Source organism: Cibotium barometz, chromosome 7 (assembly GCF_041138505.1).
Source record: "Cibotium barometz isolate CiBa-2024 chromosome 7, ASM4113850v1, whole genome shotgun sequence".
NCBI classification, from domain to species: Eukaryota; Viridiplantae; Streptophyta; class Polypodiopsida; order Cyatheales; family Cibotiaceae; genus Cibotium; species Cibotium barometz.
In genome coordinates this window covers 11,622,987-11,644,409 of record NC_141052.1, presented here as the reverse complement: position 1 = coordinate 11,644,409, position 21,423 = coordinate 11,622,987, and the positions used below count along the sequence as shown (strand labels likewise).

General features: G+C 47.5%; 1 protein-coding gene across 1 annotated transcript in view; it reads left to right on the top strand.

Annotated features, from left to right (window-relative positions):
* Positions 1–21,423, top strand: part of LOC147636681 (ADP-ribosylation factor-like) — a 64,905-nt gene that overhangs the window by 18,440 nt on the left and 25,042 nt on the right. The window contains exon 2 of the mRNA XM_086800153.1: positions 365–455. Within this exon, the coding sequence (XP_086656279.1) occupies positions 365–455 (91 nt within the window). The remainder of the gene's footprint in view (positions 1–364; positions 456–21,423) is intronic.

Below are 21,423 nucleotides of genomic sequence, written 5' to 3'. Positions count from 1 at the left end.
CCATGAAGTTTACCAATTAAATCATCATGACGAGAGCCATTGTGAATAGTGAATGGTAATTATGACTTGCCCATCTTTGATTATTATTTAGTTGTTTGGTTTTTCGTTTGTATCACTATAATGCACTGCCCCATTATAACGCACTGCCAGTTTTTCAGCACACAAGAAACTTGATTTTTTGCTCATAGGTATCCCTCTACTTTAAACAGCCATTGCTCAAAATCATGTTGTCACCTCAAGTTTTCTATTCTGTATACGTAGTAAACTCTTTTTATTTCTTTTTTCCAAATTTTAAGGTATGAACGTTTTTTTCCTATAAAACAAAGGCAAGTTTTTGTGTTAAGCTGTCTTTTATGTAGTGCAGGTGGTAATGCTTGGTTTGGATGCTGCTGGCAAGACCACCATACTCTACAAGTTGCATATCGGAGAAATTTTGTCGACTGTACCTACCATTGGTAGGTTCTTTTTTTGCCAGATTTTCCTGTTGTTTTGTATATATGTATGTTTCGCACAGAGATGGACGATGCTGGCTCTATTATTTGCATGGATAGGCTATAGTATATCATTGAATTTTCCTCGGATAATACACAATCAGAGAATTGGATACAAGCAAGAAAGCACATCTGTTGACAAGAGTCTGTAAAGGCCAGCACTTCTAGTGTTTGTATCCCCAGTTTTGGCATTAGCGTTTTTGAAAGTTGAGTCCGTTACAAATTCTCTTAAGCTATTGGTGCCTTTGTTGGTCTGATTGGGAGGTATGAATGCTTCTATAGAGCAACTGTCATACATCAATTGCCGAATAAGACCTCTTTCTGGCCAACTAGGGTGTAACCCAATGGTGAGGGCTTGTGACTCAGGGAGCCTCGGGTCTATATGGCACGGTGCCTTAAAGAGGCCCCCCAAGTGGGATCTACGGGTGAGAGGGGCCGATTTTGGGCGGGGGTGATTTGAGCCGTCGGATCCCCGAAAGTAAACTAGGGTCCGAAAGTAAACTAGGGCTGCTGCGCACATATATTAATAAAGGCCGAACACATTAGCTAGCAGAAATGATAGCCTAATGGTAAGACTATGGCCGCTCTAGCGGCACGTCGTGGGTTCAAATCATTCTTTTGCAATTTGAGACTTAGGCAAAAAAATTATAAGTCCAAACTCGGACACTGGAGTAAACTAGGCAATTTGGCAAGCCCCCTACAAAAAAAACTCGGCCTGCGAAGTAAACTAGGGATCCTACAAAAAAAAAACTCGGCCTGCGAAGTAAACTAGGATCCCTAGTTTACTTCGTAGGCCGAGTTTTTTTTTCGGCCCTAGTTTACTTTCGGGGATCCGACGGCCCGGATCGGCCCCGCCCAAAATCGGGCCCCCTCAGCCGTCGATCCCACTTGAACCCCCTCTTAAATGCACCGTGTGATTTAGAGACGAGGCTCGGGGAGGAAGGGTTATGAGCTCAAATCCTTGCTGGCCCTTATTGGTAGTGTGGCCGCTAAGTTGTTTGCCTCCAAGCGGATATCAACTTGCGACTATAGAAGGATCTACTCAAGGAAAAAAAAGAACTCATTCTAGACTATCATCCACCAGCCAAAAGTTTCCTTGTAGTTTTTATGAGAGCCTTATGTTTTTCACATCTTCTTCCTTGAAAGTGGGTAGGTGGTAGTGCAAATTTTAAGAGATCAAGTTAGATTTGCAAGTCAATAAGAGGAGATTATGGCAAAGGTGAATGAGCTTTTAGAAAAAGGGTTGATTTGAAGTAATAGCTCATCCTGTTGTCCTATGTAAAAAATAGGATTGGTATGGACTACCATTTGCTCAACGAGTTGAACATCAAGAGGCGGTTTGAGCTGGATTGGTGACCTCTTCGATAGGTGGGTTTTTTTTTTTTTTTTTGGGGGGGGGGGGTGGGAAACAGTTTTATGGATTAGTTAGATTAGAAGCAGCAAAACCCCCAAACTGAGAAGAGCCAACAGCATTAGTCTAAGCTAAGTTAGCAAATATATATGTACATATAACAAGGCAGGAGCCAACAATGGGCTTGCTATAACAAAACCTCAGTAGCCTGATGGAGTACCTTGAGGGAGCTTGTCAATATTCGCAAGAGATCTCAAGCCCCAACATCCTGCAAACAGACTCCCAGGATGAGTGGCTTGTGTACCGCATTCCTGCCAGAATCTTTGACTCTTACACCCACATCCACAATTGTATTTTGCCAAAGTCTTACTCTTCTTCCCCCAAAGCAAGGAAGGGGGGGGGGGAGGGGGGCAGCTGAACAAGACATAAGAGTCCACCATATGAGAGTATCCCCAGCAAGAGTAAGATCAAATCCCCTCCAAGAGAATATCAAAACTAGAAGAAGCCCATGTTGGATTATATCATCTCTAGAGGGCCTACATCACCTTTTTTCATGCTTGTATTGGCCATTTATGAGGCCTTGCATTAGCATATCTTAGCAGAGATTATTCAGCATTTTTCTACCATCTTTTGGTATTTTTAGGCTTTTTTGTAGCATTTTATACTACTGCCATGCTGTCGGCCTGCCACAGCTGGCTGACCAGCATCTTGGGGGAATCCCCCAATTCATCTCATTTTTCAGCATTCAGTTGATCTTGGAGAGATCTTCTTCCTCTCCTTTCAGTTTCCCACCCTCCCTCCCTTTCTTCTTGCTATGCACAGCCTAAGAGGAGGACTTGTTGATTTTTTTCAGCCCCTTTCTTCAGAGAAGGTTTCTTGTCAGAGGACAAGGCTTCACGAGATTTCTCTACTACTGCTCCTTTTCTTGTTGATTCGCCAGCACCATCACAGCTTGGATCCCGTGCTCCCGCCACTCCACAGGTGGTTCCTATTCCCAATCTTTCCTCTCTGAGTTTCTCTCATCTAGGTCTTGCTCCCACCCCTACCCACATACCATCCTACAATCCTCCCCAAGTCAGTGACTCCATGAAGCTTTCCGCAACCAACTATCATACTTGGTCTTTCTACACTCAGTTGTTGCTGGAAGGAGTTGGTGTGTGGATGGCTATCTCCACACCTCACTTGGTGGACCCTTCTTTGAGAAGCATATTGGATGCTCGGGCTCGTCTTATCATCATCAATTACATGACTCCATCCATACAAGCGCAGTTTGTCTCCTCCCGGAGCAATGCTCATCCGATGTGGACAGAGATCTGGGAGAGTTTCGACAGTGAAGATTGCCAAATTGGAGTCAGATCTGGAGAAGCTTACCATCACGGAGTCAGATAACCTGATTGAGAAGATTGGAGAGTTTTCCCGTATCAAGCTGTAACTTGAGTACGGGAGCACCATCAACAAACCCATCCATAAACTTCTTGGTAAGTTGCCTGCTTCCTTTGATTCTTTTAGGGATGTGGAAAAGACAAGTCGGAGTCTGCTTCTGTTGCCTCTGACAAGGGCAAAGGCGAAGGTGGAAAAGGGATCTCCAACAACAACAACAACAACAACAAAAACAAAGGCAAAGGCAAAGGCAAGGGTAAACAGGATTCTAAGGAATCCAAGGACAAAAGCAATGAATGTGATTATTGTGGCAGGACATTTCATACTGAGGCTCGCTGCTTTGCTCGTCGTGATGATGCTCGAGTAGCAAAAGCCAAGTATAAAGCCCAAGATGCTTCTAAAGCATCTGACAAGGACAACACCAAAGATAAAGGCAAAGTTTCAGAGGAGGGATCTGCCAAAGTTGCATACACGGCAGTCACAGATTCATCCACTTCTTCAAAGGATTCATTCCTCGTGATCATAGATATGACTTCTCCTGAAGAGGTTAGTGTCACAGCTGAAGCGGTGGAATGGGTTGGTGATAGTGGTGCTTTTATCAAAAATCAATTTTGATGAAAGTAACACTTTTATAATAAAAAAATCTTTTATGCATCTTCACCAGTGTTGGTAATGTTTCTTTGGGTTCCTCTGCCACCTTACATGATGTTCTGCATGTACCACGAATTTCCAAAAATCTGTATTCAGTACACAAAGCTTCTCAGAAGGGACTTGGTGTGTACTTTGATGATGAGGTCATCGAAGTAATCGACAGGAAGACTCTCTCAGTTTTTGCTAATGGAGTCCATGATGGGGGTCTCTACAAGATCACCAATTTTTCTTCCTAGATCCCTCACATGGATTCCCATATTCATCAACTTTTCTCACTCGTGTTGGCTTTGGTTTCTGAGGGAGATACTTCTTTGTGGCATTCTCGCTTCTGTCATGTACCCATTGCTACCTTACAGAAGTTCCATTCTAAGCAGGTTGTCAGCGGACTACGTCAGCTCAGGTCTCTCTCACACATCTGCTCATCTTGCATGCTGGGCAAGCATCATCGAGATGCATTTCTAGAGGAGGCCGCTGTAAATGGAAGGGCAACTGAACACGGAAAATCTAATCAATCATGAAATCTGAAAATATACATAAGCATGCCAGATAAAACAAGATGACAAATCTGCACAGTACACCACACTAGGGGCCAGAAGATGGGCTGAACACCCCCCCCCCCCCCCCCTTATGGTTAGATTACCAAAAAGGAGTTTGCTTCCAATACAACTTTGCGGGTGCCCAGGGTTCACCACTGGCTGCACCTGTTTCTTCCAAGACAATATGAAAACAAGAAAACATAACATAAACTGAATTTGCTGACAATTCTCAGCACAAGTGAGCATTCCCGGCATCAAGCACATGCAAGACAACTATGGACAGCCCATAGCACTCCCACATCAGCCGAGGACAACTCAACATCATCGTCTTCTTCCTGTCTGGCTCATAGAGCAAGTCGACCAGCCCTCAAAGGCTGTTTTCAGCAGTCAACCAGCCCTCAGTAGCCTCAGAAGAAATCGACCAGAAGTTGTACACAAGCTTGCAAGCCCCCGGCTACTCAACATCATCGTCTTCTTCCTGTCTGGCTCATAGAGCAAGTCGACCAGCCCTCAAAGGCTGTTTTCAGCAGTCAACCAGCCCTCAGTAGCCCTCAAAGGCTGTTTTCAGCAGTCAACCAGCCCTCAGTAGCCTCAGAAGAAATCGTTGTACACAAGCTTGCAAGCCCCTGGTTAGAAGGAAAACTGTCTAGATACTCACGACCAGCTCTCCCTCCCTTTTTTTATCCTCTGTCCAGCCTCTGTTCAAGCTGTAAATCAGCCGGCCAGCAGTGGAGAACATGTAGGAGGAGTCGGCCAGCACCTCCCATGCACCCGTTAGGTTTTTGTCGCGATAGAAGGCTGCAAACAGCCTGTAGAAGCAGTTGACCAGCTCCCATGCACCCGGAAAAGTAGGCGCCTCACATAAAACTGGAGTCTTACTCAAGATTAGAGCTCCTTCGCGAGTTTTAGCTCCCACGTGTGCCTTTTAGGTCCAGAAGGGGGCGCCTACTTGAAGGAGAACAAAATAATGTCCAGTGCCCAGCTTTTGGCCGCCACGTATATTAAATAAGTCCTGCTCAATGTGTACTCACTTATAAGTTGTCCGGCCACTTATAAGTGAGTGTGAACCTGCATCAAGAATTATTAGCATGTGAACTCATAAAGCTGTAAATTGAGTTTTTCGGAATACTTACCACCTGTAAAACACATGTAGACCACCTGTCAATCCCAAACATGTGTGCACATACACGTCCACAGGGTGCCCAGGTGTCCCCGGCCCCATGGACAACACAGGCAGAAATCTCACGCATTGTCTAGGCAAACAAGACAAGTCATCCAAAGATAAAATCAAAGTCATACACACACATGAGTGTAGCTAGATTGGAAGAAACACCCATCTGCTCAGTTGTATTCGATAAAACGTCCAGGGCTCATGATCCTTCCGGAACCTTCCCAGAACATAAATACAAAAGATCTCCAAGATAGCTAGTCCCAGAGAATTTCATCATGTCAGGCTCCATGGGCCACACATGTACACCATGTCAGGCCCCACAAGCCACACATGTACTATCATGTCAGGCTACACCAGCCATACATGTACTGTCATGTCAGGCTCCATATGCCACACACACACACCATGTCAGGCTACACTAGCCATACATGTATTGTAATATGCGGAAGCTTCGGAGAAGGATCGGTACTTCAAAACTCAGAAATCAGCACTCTTTTCGCGACGGAATTAACGCACAAACTGAAAGGAGATGTGCAGAAAATAGAGAGAGAAAGGGGAGATGGAGAGGACACAGTATTGGGTCCCAATTACCCTCTGTAGGGCCCCCACCACGGATGGTGTATTTGCTCTATTAGAATGATGTAAATCTGAAACAAATACAAAGTACTTGACCTTTTCTTGGCTGGAAAACCTGCCCTTGACCTTCAGTCCTTCACCCCTTTGCTTTAGCAATGTTCTTGGCTGTCCTGGCCCTTGAATGCTTGATGCACTTGGTGAATTATGAGATGAGATCATTGAATTCCTGGCTGGGCTTTTATACCTCCTTTTGCATCCAGTCGGCCTGCTTCATGAAGCCCCACGACTGGGTCTGATTTAATAAATGCTTTCACACTATAATAAATGCTGTCCAGCCTGCGCTTATGCTTGTGTGGGACAGTACCATGCTGCGCATGGGTGTGGGACTGCCCCTACACCTGGCCGACCTGCTGGTTAGGGTGTCTGACCCTCTCGGCTGCCTGTCCAGCAGCAGTACAGCTGGCCGACAGCCCTTCCAGCCCAAGCCATGGCTGGTGGGCACAGCCTGGGCCCTCCTGGCCCCTTGGGGGTGGTTCTACACCTCCCCCGTGCCCACACTAAGAGTGCAAGTGCAAATCTTCGCACTGGGGTAGCCCTATGGGCTGGTCCCATTTCTACATGCAAACCTACATGCCTACAGAGGCCTGGAATCCAGTTGCAAACGAGATACACGGAACATCTGACATCATTCCAGAGGGAAACTCACAGCGCGCACTGGCACTGCTTCATGTGCAGGACAGTGCACACCTGACCTTGGACTCATGTGCAGGACAATGCACACCTGACCTCGGACGACTGAGATGGATCCCTGGCTGACTCGTCCCGGACTGGGCTCACATGGGACCAGTTCACCATCCCAGGTCCTGCACCTTCTGTACAGAAATGTCTACGTGGCATCCAAGTGCGGGATGCACGTGACATCCCCTTCTGCTTAACTTACGGAAGCTGCATAGCCTCCAAATAAGCCGTCAATAAAGCCGGATAGTCTTCGAAAAATTCTTTGTCGAGCCATACCGCTTCATGAGTTCCTCGGTCCTGAAACTTCGTGAGAAACTGTCGTAGTCTTCGGCCTGAGCCATGCTTGAAACGGTGCAGAAGGATCTGTTCTGGAACCATTACTTCTGCTTCATCAATGATGTCTGGTTCCGCTTCGTCTTTGACCTCTGAAGGGGGTGGACCTGCATATGGCTTTAACCAACTGACATGAAATACATCATGCATAGTCCAACTCGGAGGTAGCTTTAACTGCGTAGACACCTCATTAATCTTTTTCCGGATGGGAAATGGTCCGAAGCTCCTGAAGGACAACTTTGGGCATGCCCACCTGCTTCAATCTTTGCTTCATAATCCGAAGATACACCCAATCCCCTTCCGAAAACTTCATGTCCCTTCGGTCTTTATTGGCCTGTCGAGTGTAGGCCTCTTGCGCTTTAGCCAATCTGTCTTTAACGGACTCTAGGATCTCTTGGTACGACTCCGTCACTCTGTTCGCCTCCGGTACTGAAGACGAAGTCCTGGTTAACAACGACTGGAAAGGCCTTCCAAACGCTGCCTCATATGGAGTCCTGCCAATAGCTGAAGAAAAAGAGTCATTCAAAACAGCTTGAACTAAAGGCAAAAACGATTCCCACTTACCTTGCTGATCGTGGACAAAACACTTCAGCACATCAAAGGCCAACTGGTTGTATATCTCTGTCTGGCCATCTGTCTGTGGGTGGAATGCACTGGAAAAATTCAACTTAGTACCAAAATTATCAAACAATGCCCTCCAAAAATGACTGGTAAACTTGGCATCTCGGTCTGACACTATGGTCCTAGGAATCCCGCCAATCGGGTACCAATGTCGAATGAAGAGCTGGGTAACATCCTCGGCGGTCACATTGGCCCTGCAAGGAATAAGCATAACAAATTTGCTGAACCTGTCAACAATAGTTAAACACTGTGTATTACGCTTACTCGGACTGGGAGGCAGATTTGTGACAAAGTCCATCGAAATGTCTTGGAAAGGACCCTCAGGAATTGGCAAAGGCTGTAACAACCCTATCTTCTTTCCACGAGGAGCTTTCACCTTTTGACAAATGTCACAGCGTTGTACATATGTAAACACATCACGCCTCATCTTTGGCCAATCGTATTGCCGTTCTAATTTCTCCAGAGTCGAATTCATGCCCCTATGACCACCTGTAATGGCGTCATCGGCATCATGGAGAAGAGCTGCCCGGAATGATTTCATGACACATAGTCGGCCTTTGTAGAAAAGCCAACCATCGCGTATCAGAAAATGGCATGGTCCTGTGGCATCCAATGCCTGTTCCCACTGTGTACCGAATTCCTCGGAATCCGCTTACGTGTGCTTCATGTCTTCTAGTCCTGTACCAACAAGGTCAAGTCTAGTGGTTTGAATCGCAGATTCCTGTCCCTTCCTGCTCAAAGCATCGGCCACTGGATTGGCCTTTCCTGGAAGGTACTCAATCATGCCACCGAACTGCTGGAATATCTGACTCCAGCGGTGTTGTCGATCACTCCACTGTGCACTTGGCATCGTCTGAATCCAGCGCAATGCCTGATGGTCAGTGCGAACCTCAAAGTCACGGCCATACATGAAATGTTTCCAATGTTTCAAGGCCTGTATAACTGCTAGGAGTTCACGATCGTAGACTGAGTAGTTCTTTTCGGCGGGCAGTAACTTACGAGACATGTAAGCTACCGGATGACCATTTTGTTGCAATACACCTCCAATTGCGATGTTACTCGCATCGGTGATCACGTGAAATGGTTCGTCCCACGAGGCAAGGGCTAAACAAGGCGCTTCTGACAAGCCACCTTGAGGTTCTGGAATGCCTCCAACGCTCGTGGAGTCATTCGAATCTTTTGCCTCCTTGTTTTCACTCCCTTTAGCAGATCGGTGAGGTCTGCCGAGAGATCAGAAAACTTGTCAATGTGGGTGGAATATGCCTGGCATATACCCACAAATGATCTAATGTCATAAGCGGTCTGAGGTACTTCCCAGTTAACAATCTCGGCCACTTTAGCCGGATCAAGTCGAATGCCGTCAGCACTAATTATATATCCCAAGTAATGTACCTGGAACAGATAAAATTCTGACTTCTTTTCATTGACATAGAGCTCGTTGCTTTCCAGCAACTTAAGGACTTTCTCCACATCAATGTCATGCTGCTCAACTGTAGCTGAAAATATGAGTATGTCGTCCAGAAATATGAACACACACACTCCAATCAACTCCCGGAAAATACGCATCATCATGCGGTTAAATGTAGCTGGGGCGTTCGTCTCCCCAATGCTGCATAAGCTCTGGTCAATCTGGTCTCCGCTGCTCTCCTCAAGGAAAATAGTGGGCCACTAAAAACCACACCAAGGTAAGTATATGCATCTGTATACTCCACTGTCTCCTGACCATATGTAAAGGTTGGTACTGACCTCCTAACCCACTGTGCTGTGGTGTTAAACACCATCACCTTGGTTTTACCAAGGTTAACAGACAATCCACTGTCCTGTGCAAACGTGTGCAATGCATCCAAATGACGCTGCATGCCCTCTGGAGAATCTGAGATCAGCACAATATCATCAGCATACAATAATAGCGGAATCCATGTCCCTGCTAGGTGTGCTCCTTTGTCACCCTCCTGCTCTACATAGTCCGAAACCTCATCCACATACATCCCAAATAAGGTGGGAGAAAGGGGGCAGCCCTGTTTCACCCCAATAGTGGAGTGAACCATCTCAGATATACCCTGAGTAGTACGTACCTGCCCCACAACTGTCCTGTATAAAGCCATGATTCCCCAAATCAGCTCTGTGGGCACTCCCATCTCCTGTAGCCTGCGCATCAGTCTGGCTCTCGGTACTGTGTCAAAAGCTTTTCGGAAATCCACAAAGCAACAATAAATCCTCCTGCCATATAATCTGCCCTCAATAATAGCTCTGAGTGTCAAGATATGATCAAGAGTGGAGAAACCTCTCCTGAACCCTGCCTGCCCTGATGCACGTATGCCCTCTCTCTCTGCCCATCTACTTAACTCCTACTCAAGAATAGATGCATATAATCTAGCCAATGTGTGACCAATCATGATGGTACGATAATTCCCAGGAAGCATGGGATCCCCTGACTTGAAGATAGGCACAATTGTGGACATATTCCGAGTCTCAGGAAAACCCTCACACATGGCTTGGTTAAACATCATAGCAATAAGCTCTGCAAGCATATCTCTGGCATGAATAAAGTGCTCTGCTACCAAACCATCATGATCATATGCTCTCCCAGTCCTCATCCTGTCAATAGCTTTCCTTACCATCTCAGCAGTAAAGAAAGCACATGTCTCTGGGCATGGCTCCGATGGGTCTGGCAGGGGCGGCTGTCCTGGTGCTGTGTACAGGGATGTTGCATACTCACCCCAAATCTCTGTGGAGGTAATGGCTGGTGATGGTGAATGCTCATGGAATAGTCTCCATGCCTCGCCTGAGTCCTGACTCATAAATAACTGATACAAATCCCTCTCTAACTGAGCAAGATAAGCCCTCTTCTTCCGTCGCACTAGGTGCCGGAAGGTAATCCGCGACTGTCTGTGAGTGGTAACACCCATGAGCACCTCTCTCTGTAATCTGATCCTCATCTCTCTACACTCCTCATCATACCAACTGTTTTGGGGCATGTTCCCAGATCGTCTCCGTGTAGGCTGACTATGGGGATATGCCTCTGATGCTGCAGCATGAAGCGTCTCTATCAATATCTGAGTGAGCTCATCTAATGGCCGTCCCGGCTCCTCGGCACATAAGCGTCTGTATATCTCATCCGTGTACACGGTGTCAGTCTCCCTCGTAAAGGTATAACGAGTGTGTGTGGAGACCTGTCCCAATGGAGCGGTGCTGAACTGAAATGTGAGAGTGAAGGACAAGATAGCATGATCCACTGCTATTCCAACCGGCCTAGTGCCTACCATAAAATCCTGAAAAGAGGGAATGAGACTGGGTTGAGCCATAACATAGTCCACTGTACTAGCACCATGCCGATGTGGAAAGCTAGTGAAACCGCCCGATGCTGGGAATCTCTGTAGGCCATTCAGGATGGCCAATCCATGTGCAGTCCCCATGTCTATCAAATACCGCCCATACACTGTATGTTCCTCATCCTGTGAGAGTCTAGATAGGCCCATATCCCTGACATCAAGCTCCCTCAACATCTCCTCTGAGGTATCATAAAATACTGTCTGCTTATGGGCGGTCCTGGCATTGAAGTCCCCCAGGAGAATGATGTCACCATCCCTGGAGAACTCCCCAATGTCATCATCCAAAATAGAAAAGGGAGACTGCCCGCTAGGTGATGCATACACTGATGTACTAGGAGCAAAATAGCATATAGCAATGTAGAGATATCTGCCCGTCTCTGCCCTCAGTCTAACCCACATGTACGTAGCCTGCTCATCTCTGCGGACTATATGTATCAGTGGCTGTAGCTCCTCTCTAAACAATACTGCCACTCCTCCTGAGCCCCGTCCTCTATGCTCTGAATGAGTCTCCTGTCTACAAGCTGTCTCCCATCGGTATCCGCTAACATGTGGCATGGACTGTCCAGGAGCCTGATGCATCTCACAGTAGAAGATGATGTCCCTCCCAGTGAAACTATCCTCAAATGCCCCTACATCAAGGCGTAGAGATCCATTACAATTCCAAGTAGCAACTTTGAGTGTAGTCCCATAGGTCTCGCGCCGTCATGAAGAGCTCCCTTTTCTATTTTGGATGATGACATGAGAGAGAGAGAGAGAGAGAGAGAGAGAGAGAGAGAGAGAGAGAGAGAGAGAGAGAGAGAGAGATTTTATTAACGTCTTCCAAAAGACCGAACTCGGCCTATGAGACAAATCGGAGTACCTGTATGGGGTATTCTCTGTCATCCCAACAAAATGAAAAAGTACTGAACTAAAAAGCTGAATCTGGGTGTGCAATAAGTACAATGGGTGGTGAAGGGGATGGAGCTCTACTACTAGGAGAATGCAAAGCTATATGCATGGAGTATACAATCATGATATGCAACCTAGCTAGCTCCATCCTGTACCATACAGGGGGTATAAAATGGTATACATCAATGAAGGGGGTGTCCACAGCTCCCTGAAGAACATGCCTGGGAGTGCTCTGAAGCGAGCCAGTCGCTCCGCACCCTCTCTGTGAAACTGAGCTCTGATCTCTGTCATCTCTCTTCCACGTGGCCCCTTCCAGTAGAGTTACATGTGTGATTTTCATGTCAAGTACACGACTTTCTTCAAATGAATTTTTGGGCACCCACACTTATTATTGCCCATGGCTAAAAGTTTTAATGAATGTGAACACACAGCCTTATAAAGACAAAGGTTAGTATTAGTTATAAATATAACCTTAGAAAGTGGGTTAAAAAAGAATACTTACCACCTGTTCACATGCAACAAAACATGTGAGAAGACATGGCAAGCTTCACGGCTCACTGGCAGGCATCCGCGCTCAAAAAGTGGCACATCATAGCAGGCAGATACATAAATACAAGTCACACGAAAACAGTTTTAGACATGCAAAGATGAATGCACATGAACATGTAATGGATGAAATCTCTCTTTCATGAAACTTGTACAAAACATTCTAATCGGGCCCAAAACGGGCGAGACAAAATGTGAAAACCCTGGCCTTCCTATGGAGTAACAATCCCATAAGCAAGATGCGATACAAACACGGGTCCTTCCATGGAGTGACAATCCCATGGACGAGATACTGTCCTGGTCATACACAGGTGGCACGATACAGGCTCCCGTACATTTGGTGCGATCCTGGTCACACACGGGTGGCATAAAACTGGTTCCCGTCCATGTGACACAAAGTGACTGGCCCTTTCACATGAGACACCGGCTTGGCCTCATGTGAACATGGCACAAAACTGGCTGCTCTATGGAGTGAGAGTCCCATAGAAGTGGCACTAGCAATGGAGATGGACCAAATGGGTGGCATCCCCCCAGCTCCTAAACAGTTGACCTCAACTGAAAAGCCTCAAGATACGCCTACAAAAGTTGCGGGTAATCAACAAAGTAATCCTTATCTACCCACTTTGCATCAATGGGTAAATAATTTTTAAACTTCACAAGGTATCTCCTGGAAAGCTTTCCAGCTGGTAGCCTTCTCTCGTCGTGAAACACAACATGCTCTGGCTCAAGGATCTCCTCAAGCTCATCAACCTCTGGTGGATCTTCGTGATAGGCTTGTCAGGATGTGGCTTCACATACTTCCGCAAAAGACGGCATTATGAATCTTCCAATGACTGGGTCAAGTTGTTAGCAGCCATTTCCTGTTTGTATATTTACACCAGGGCCTCTGTTGTGGGTGTGCCCGCCCGATTTAGGTGTTTTCTCATTTTTTCCCACTCTCCATATTTTTCCCTATTTTATTTTGGTGTGGGAGGCTGTCCTGTGGCTCTTGGCTGATCGAGGTGATAGTCGACTGCCCTTGTTGCTCCACGATTCTCCCTGTGTACTGGCCGACTATGAGTAGTTGGCCGACTGGTGTTGCAGCAGGTCAGGTGACCTTCAGAGGGTTGTCGACTGGTTTTCTATTGGCCAACTGGTTGATAGGGGCCATATAAAATGACCCCTTGCCCCCACACAGTTTGTATTCAGTATTTCGGGATTTTCTTGTGTATATAGTAGAGTTATATGCTTCTCTCTCTCTCTTTCTCTCTCATTTCTATGTTTGTCTGTTGTGCACTTGCTCTAGGTGTTTTCAGATCTTGTCTTCATCTCCGCTGCATATTTTGACATGGTATCAGAGCTCTAGGCTCTTGGAAGATCTTGGGAACTGTGTGAGCAAGAGTGGGGCTTTTGTACTATGTAGTGCTGATTGGTGGACTGTTTTGGACCGTACGGGAAGAGGAGAAGCAAGAGGAAGGCGGGCTAGTTTGCTGGACAGCCACTTGCAGGTTTAGTTCCTCATTTTTTCCCACCGATCCACCCTTTTTAGTTACACCCCCGTAATGGCAGATTTACTTGAGATGGCTGAGAAGCACGTGAAGATCCCGACACTCCCCACGTTCCCAATGGATCGTCAGTTGGACAGAAACAACTACGGCATATGAAAGGTAATGATGGAATCTGTTTTGGAGTCTTACGACCTTGCTGATTTCATTGTAGTTGGGGTTCCACGGCCGGAATTAGAGGAAGGGGAGTTACCCTGGATTCGGAAGGAACGTGAGGCATAGACACAATTATGGGATCGTGTCAATGCCAGAGTCTGTTCTTTCATTTTCCTTGATTGCACACCACAGGTAATCAATCATATCAAGCATATGACGCTGGCTAGAGGTATATGGCAGCATTTGGCTTCTCTTTACAACAGGGTATCGCCCATGAAGAGGATCTCCTTGGAAGTACAGATGCAGGTGATGAATCCTGCAAAGTCGTCGATGACAACCTGTAGGCTCTTCAGCAGGAAGTTCTCCAGGCTGGGAAAGAGATATCATCGGAGGATATGGCCATAACGTTGCTGTCACATTTGCCCTCTCAGTACTCAGCATTTTACTCTTCGTTGATTACCAGTGGCAGGCTCAGCACCATCACATGGGAGGAGCTTGTGCCCATGGTCTTGGACCAAGAGGAAAGATTCACGAACCCTCCACAGGGCGGAGGTTCAGAGGCCTTAACTGGCCAACGATCGAAAGGCCGTAACAACAAGGGCAAAGGGAAGGCTTCACTGGAGAAGTCTTCTGAGAAGAAGTCCGACTCAGACCGCAAGAAACTGAAGGCAGAGAGGACCTCTAATGATTGTGGCGAGAAAGGCCACTATTGGAGGAAGTGTCCTAAGTGGACTGGGAAGAGTGCTGATTCCTCAGCTTCAGCTGCAAAGACTCCAGCTTTTGTGCACTTAGAGATGATGGACACGGATGCTTCATCTTCTTCGAGCGAGGAGGCAATTGGCTTCACCGTAAAGGACACTCGGGAATGGATTCTTGAATGTGGTGCTTCCAGGCACACGACTCCTTCCCGTGACTTCTTTCTGGATCTCAAACGGCAGTCAGGTCGCATTTTTATTGGCGACAACTCCACCATACCGATACACAGTGAGGGCCGGATTGAGATCATTCCCGATGGGTGAGATACGAGAGTGCCAATTCCCTTGGCTTGTTGCCCACTTCATGAGCCATAGACTCAAAGGTCATATCCACCATAGCATCAGCTTTCTTTGCTTCAATGACACTTCGCACATGAGGATCTTCATGCAAAAATTTCAGCTCTTGCTCCTTTGCCTGCAAACGCTTCTTCATGTGTTCCAATTCAGCCTTCAATGCATCAGGCTCATCCTCATGCATAGGCTCTTTTCCACGAGGTGGCTGTCCCATCAAAGCACTGTCATAAACCCTCTCAAGGGGCTTGTGCCTTCCTTGCAATGCATCAGAATCTCGAGAGGCACTTGATTGACCCCTTGAATTTGGCACTTCCAAAGGATTGCCTTGGCTGTCCATTGAGTCAAGTGTCTATGTGTTTGTTTCCGATATCAAAACACCGTGTCCCCTCTTGAGAAAGAGAGACAATCGGGCTTTGATACCAATGCAACTGCTTCTCACCGGAGACCAACCACAATCGGAAAACAAATGCACAAATTTAGATCACTTAACCTTAATGAATAATGAGCAACATAAGCATCTACAAATCTGAAAATGACAATGTACAACTTGACACCACCACTGGGGCCAGAAAGGGCTGACCCCCTCCTCAATACAATGTATTTCTTGGAGTATTTGATGATTACAAGTTTCAAGGGCTCATGCAAATGAATCAAATATTGTAGATGTTGTCGGTGTCGAACCATTTGTTGATGAAGACCATGTCACATGCAGTCTCCCACCTTCACTGGGCTAAGCACTCGCACTATACTGGTCTTCCGGGATCGTGCAGCAATAGGTATGCCCATACTAACACCTGGAAGGGTAATTCACCGCGGAGGGATGAAATCCTGGTACTCCAAATGAAGCTTTGCTCCCAAATTCCCGAGCCCTCTGACCTTTACTGGCTCTCAAAAACTAGAGAGCACGGTCAAGGTAAGCACGGACAATTGGTTCTCATAGACTCCGAGAGTGAGAGAGAGAAGAAACATTTGTAAAAGAAATTCAACAAAACTAAGTAAAGATATTTGATTTGTACAAAAATCTTGCTGGACAAGAGTAGAAAGAACCTGTTTTTTAAAGTGTAAATTGTTGTGTTCCCACGTGGAATTGTATGGTGCAGCCTTTCTTCAGTCGGCTGGAAGAGAGAGAGAGTGCAGCTGGGTCTTTGGCGCTGCAGCACCTTCGAAGAGAGAGAGAGAGAGAGAGAGAGAGAGAGAGAGAGAGAGTGCAATCGGATCTTTGCTGCAGCACCTTCGAAGAGAGGGAGAGAGTGCATTCGGGTCTTTGCTGCAGTCCACGCTGGGTGAGAGAGAAAAGTAGTATCCGTGCTTCCGTTTTAGGCCAGCGGGTAAGTGAGTCAGAATGCTTCCATACGTCGGGTGAGAGAGAGCCGGTTTCGTTTCAGCACACGAGGTAGAGGCAGTTGAGGTGCTTCCATACGCCGGTGGGAGAGAAAAGGAGTTTCTTCGATTGCCGAGAGAGAGAGAGAGAGAGAGAGAGAGAGAGAGAGAGAGAGAGAGAGAGAGAGAGCGTCTACTAAAGACCCAATGGGCCTATGAGACCAAAGTGGTACAATAATGTCCATGGCATATCTCATCATGGAATGGAAAATAAAACATAATGAAAACATAAATATAGCTATCTCACTGGGGTGATACAAAACTGTCCATGGAAACATAAAAACATAAAAACATGGGAGCAACATCAGCTCCGAGTAGATGGTATACCACTCTCCAAAATGTCAAGCATGGGGTTGACGAGTATGGCCGAGAGGTCTCCCTCAGCTATGTCACGTGGAAAGGTAGCTCGATGGCGGTGGAGCATGTCCTAGACCTGGAGCTGATGAGGTGATCGTGGCCGATGGGGGGGGTCGAGGGCGTCGGGCACGCTGGAGTGCAGAGGCTCGGTCCGAGGTAACTCCTCTCGGGCGAGGTAGGTCCAGAGCAGCTCGTGGAGGGTCCACGAGATCCACTATGTCAGTGTCATCCACCTCCTGGGTCCGGAAGAAACTGGTGATGGTTGGTTGTCGAGGGAGGGGGCGGGGTGGCTGGGGCTTGTGTCTCAAGAAGGTGTCCCTGTGTCTGCGGAGCTCAAGCAGGAAGAGGCCCAAGCAACGCTGGTCCTGGAAGTCAATGATCCTGGAGAGTGGACCGAATCCCTCACGAAATAGATAGTGAAACCTCCCGTGGATCTCATAGTATACTAGGCAGCGGCATATGTAATGCTCCTCCGTCTCAACCTCTGTGTGGCATAGTCGGCAGATCCTCTCCTCTCTGGGTGTCCGTACGAGCTTCTCGGCTCTGAAGGTGCGCTCAGCTCTACCTGTCTCCACTCTGAGGCTGTGGGAAGAAACCCGTATCTGGCCAAATGCAATCCGCATGGCATGGGACATGTGAACACTCAAGTAGCTCGGTTGCTGGATGAATCCATCCTCAGTGAGTGTGGGGAAGTGGTCTCTGTAAAAGTGCATCTTCGTGGGGAGCTCGGGGGTGTGATCCATGTGTAATGTGTGTAGAGGCTAAGAAGATCTGACCGGATAACCCGGTTGGTATCCTCGTGAGACAGCCTGAAAAAAGGGGAGTCCAAACTTTACTGAAGGGGGGGGGTTAGGCGGTCCATGTAGAGCCCATATACTGAGAACCAAGTGGAAACTAGTGCATACCATACTCCAGAGTGCCCCTCAAGTGCTAGCTGTCTGGAGGACTCTAGGGCAAGCCTCGGGTACCTGTGGGGATCCATGTGACTGATGCGATGAAGGTATGTGACTGTCTGGAAGAGTGCCTCCACTACCATCGGGGCTTCAGCAAACTCTGCATGGATAATTTGGTGTGGGAGTGATGGTTTGCTGCGGATCATACGGGAGAACATCATGACCCGGGGCTTCTCAACTCGCTGCCAATCCTCATTGGATAAATCTGGCCTCCAGAAAGCTTCTCCATACATCAAGGCTGGTGTGACGAGGGTGTCAAAAAGCCAGCCCTTCGTCCTGGGCTCTTGGAAATGTGCCTGGAAGCACTGCCGCTCAAGTAAGCGCAAGGCTGCACATCCCCGCGTCACTCCGGCATTTGCTGCGGGAAGCATGGTAAAGTGTGGGCCACTGAAAGTGACACCAAGGTAGACATAGGATGAGACAATATCCATAGGATCCCCTCTATATGTGAAGCTCAATCTGGATGTGACGGGGGGAGAGGGATTGAAGACCATTACCTTGGTTTTACCAAGGTTAACAGAGAGGTCCCGCTGAGTGCAAAAGTCATGTAAGGCATCCAACTGTCTCTGAAGCCCTTTGGGTGAGTCTGAGAGGAGGACGATGTCATTTGCATAAAGTAGTATGGGGATCAATATGCCTGCCAGTGTGGGACCAGCCCCGCCTAATCCATCAATGAAGCTCGAGATCTCATCGATGTAGAGGCCGAAAAGAGTGGGTGATAGAGGGCAGCCTTGTTTCACCCCAATGGTGCTGGAAATCTCCTGTGATGTACCTCCTGGGGCTCTCACTCGTCTGGTGACGGACTCATAGAGGGCGATGATGCTCCAAACCATGTCAGATGGGACTCCGATCTCCTGTAGACGATGTTATCAAAAGCTTTGCGGAAATCCACAAAGCAGCAGTGAATCCTCTGGTGTCATGCTCTACCCTCCTCGATGATGGCACGGAGGGTGAAGATGTGGTCAAGGGTAGAGTAGCTCCTCCGAAAGCCAGCCTGTCCTGAGGCTCTGCATCCCTGGCTCTCTGCAAATGAACTGAGCTCCGCCTCTAGCACTGATCCATAGAGTTTGGCCAAATGTGTGGCCAATCATGATTGTCCTGTAGTTATTAGGATCAAGTGGATCTCCGGCTTTGAGGATGGGGGTGATGGTGTTGGTGGACCAAGAGGGTGGAAATCCTTCACAAAGGGCTCTATTGAACATGTAGGCTAGTAGGGGCGCTAGGGTATCATCTGCATACGAGATGTAGTCTACGAATGGCCTTGAGGACCATGCCCTTTGTGAAGAAGGTGGAGGTGGTGGGGCGGGGGTCTGGTGGTGGGGGTAGGGGTGGGTGATGGGGGATACTCCTCCATGCCTCTTTGCAGTTCGGCACTAAGAAAAGTCGGTATAACTCATCCTCTTTCCGAGCATAGAACTCCTGTTTCTTGCGTTGGGTAAGCCGTTGAGAAATCCGTTGCGCTTGGTGCTTCGTGATTTTCCCAATCCGTACCTCATGCTTAAGACGGGAGCGTGTGGCCCGACATTCGTCATCATACCAACAGTTCTGGGGCATGGAACCACAAGGTGGCTTGGCAGTAGACCGTGGCGTGCAGATGAAAGAAGCTGTGGCGGATGTGTGGAGTATGGTGTTGAGTTGTGTTGTAAGGGTGGATAGGGGGACCATAGGTTCCACATCTTGGAGTTGGAGGTAGATGTGGTTGGAGTAAACAGGGTCAAGCTCGTGATCAAAGAGGACCTGAGTGTAATGTGAGATGGGGGGGGGTGGTGGAGGGACGGGTGGTGTGCAGGTAAGAGTGAAAGAGAGGTAGGCATGGTCAACTTCAAAAGGGGGTGGCAGAATGGAGAAGTCGAGGATAAGGTTTACCAAAGCCGGAGATCCCATAAGGTAGTCCAGAGTGCTACTACCTCTTGAGTGAGGGAAGGAGGTGAGGGCGGCGGAGGAGGGCCATCGGGACATCCCGTTATAGATAATGAGACCATGTGCAGCTCCCAGCTCTAAGAAATATCGCCCGGACTGACCTCCTCACGGTCCTGTGATGATCGCTACAGCCCTGTGTCAGTGATGTCCAGCTCTTTCATGGCAAGTACACGCGTTCCTTCTGCTAAGGACATTAGCAACCACAGTCTCCTTTTTGGGCACATACTCGATTTGGGAGGTGAATTGGAAACATAATTCAAACCAACAAAGTTGACGATGTGATGTGCATGCACATGGACATGCTCATCCTAGGGCTAATCCTTGAAGGGCATCAGAAAATCAGATGAACTAGGGCATGAGTAGGGTACATGGGATCCCAGAAGGCATCTCGTGGGTGCAGGATCTGGTCGGCAGGGTACTAAAGGTGCTACACGGCTGGCCAGCAGCAGCAGGCATAATATTGTGTATTTTCTGCTGGTCGACAGCAGTTGGCCAGGCTAGGGTGGTGTCCCAAGGCCTATTTAAAGGCTCAACCAAGAACTTGTAGATCATTCATTCCTTTAGGGATTTGGATCATAGAATAGGACTCTTTAGAGTCAAGACTACCTTTTCAAGGGCAGGCATACGGCTGTCAAGACCGTACCTTTTTTATGTACATTATTAGTATGCTGAAAATACCTCTCTCTCTCTCTCTTTTCCTTCTTTCCATCTCTTCTTTGCATTTTACATCTGTGTTCCTATGGAAAGGTGTTTAGGGCTGAAAGAATACACAGAGCTTCACTGCATGTGACATTGGTATGAGAGCTTCAGGCTGATTCTGAGATATTGTTGCTGCCCATGTCCCACCCACCCTTACTGCATCGTGCATGGATGAAACCATCGTCCATATCTTGATCTTTTGGTGGTGTGGTGACCAGGCAATATTGTATCATCGGGTGGGTCCCTTTGTTATGGTGTCTTGTATTGCAAGTCTTTCACAATTTTGAGCATGGTGGTTCAAGAACTCTCAAATCACTCGGGAAGTTGGTTGCTGATGTTGTGGGATCTCTTGCTTCCATTGACACAACTGGCTATGGAACCTGTACCTTCAAACTGCCATTTCTGCACCACTTTCAAGAGTTCTTCTAAGTTCTCCTTGCTCATACTTTTGTTGTAGACTCCACGCCCACGTGTGGTCAGGCAAGACAATTCTGTCAACACATGCAAAAGAACATGTTCTATGTACAATATTGATGCTGTTGTACTGTTTGTGCCTGCCATATGCTGCTTGTCAGTGACATTAGTATGCCTCTCTTGCACGTCAACAGAAATGTGAGCATTTGTCTTACACTGTATCATATTCTTACTACGAGAACAAGCCTGTTTTGTACTCATCAAAGCACAAGCCTGAGTAAATATGAGGGTCCACATCACCTTCTCTTGACAGAGAAGAGGCAAGACTGTATGATAGGGCTGGCATGGACATTACTGGAACAGCCAGCTGGGATGCTTTTTTTGGGTGTCGCAGTAA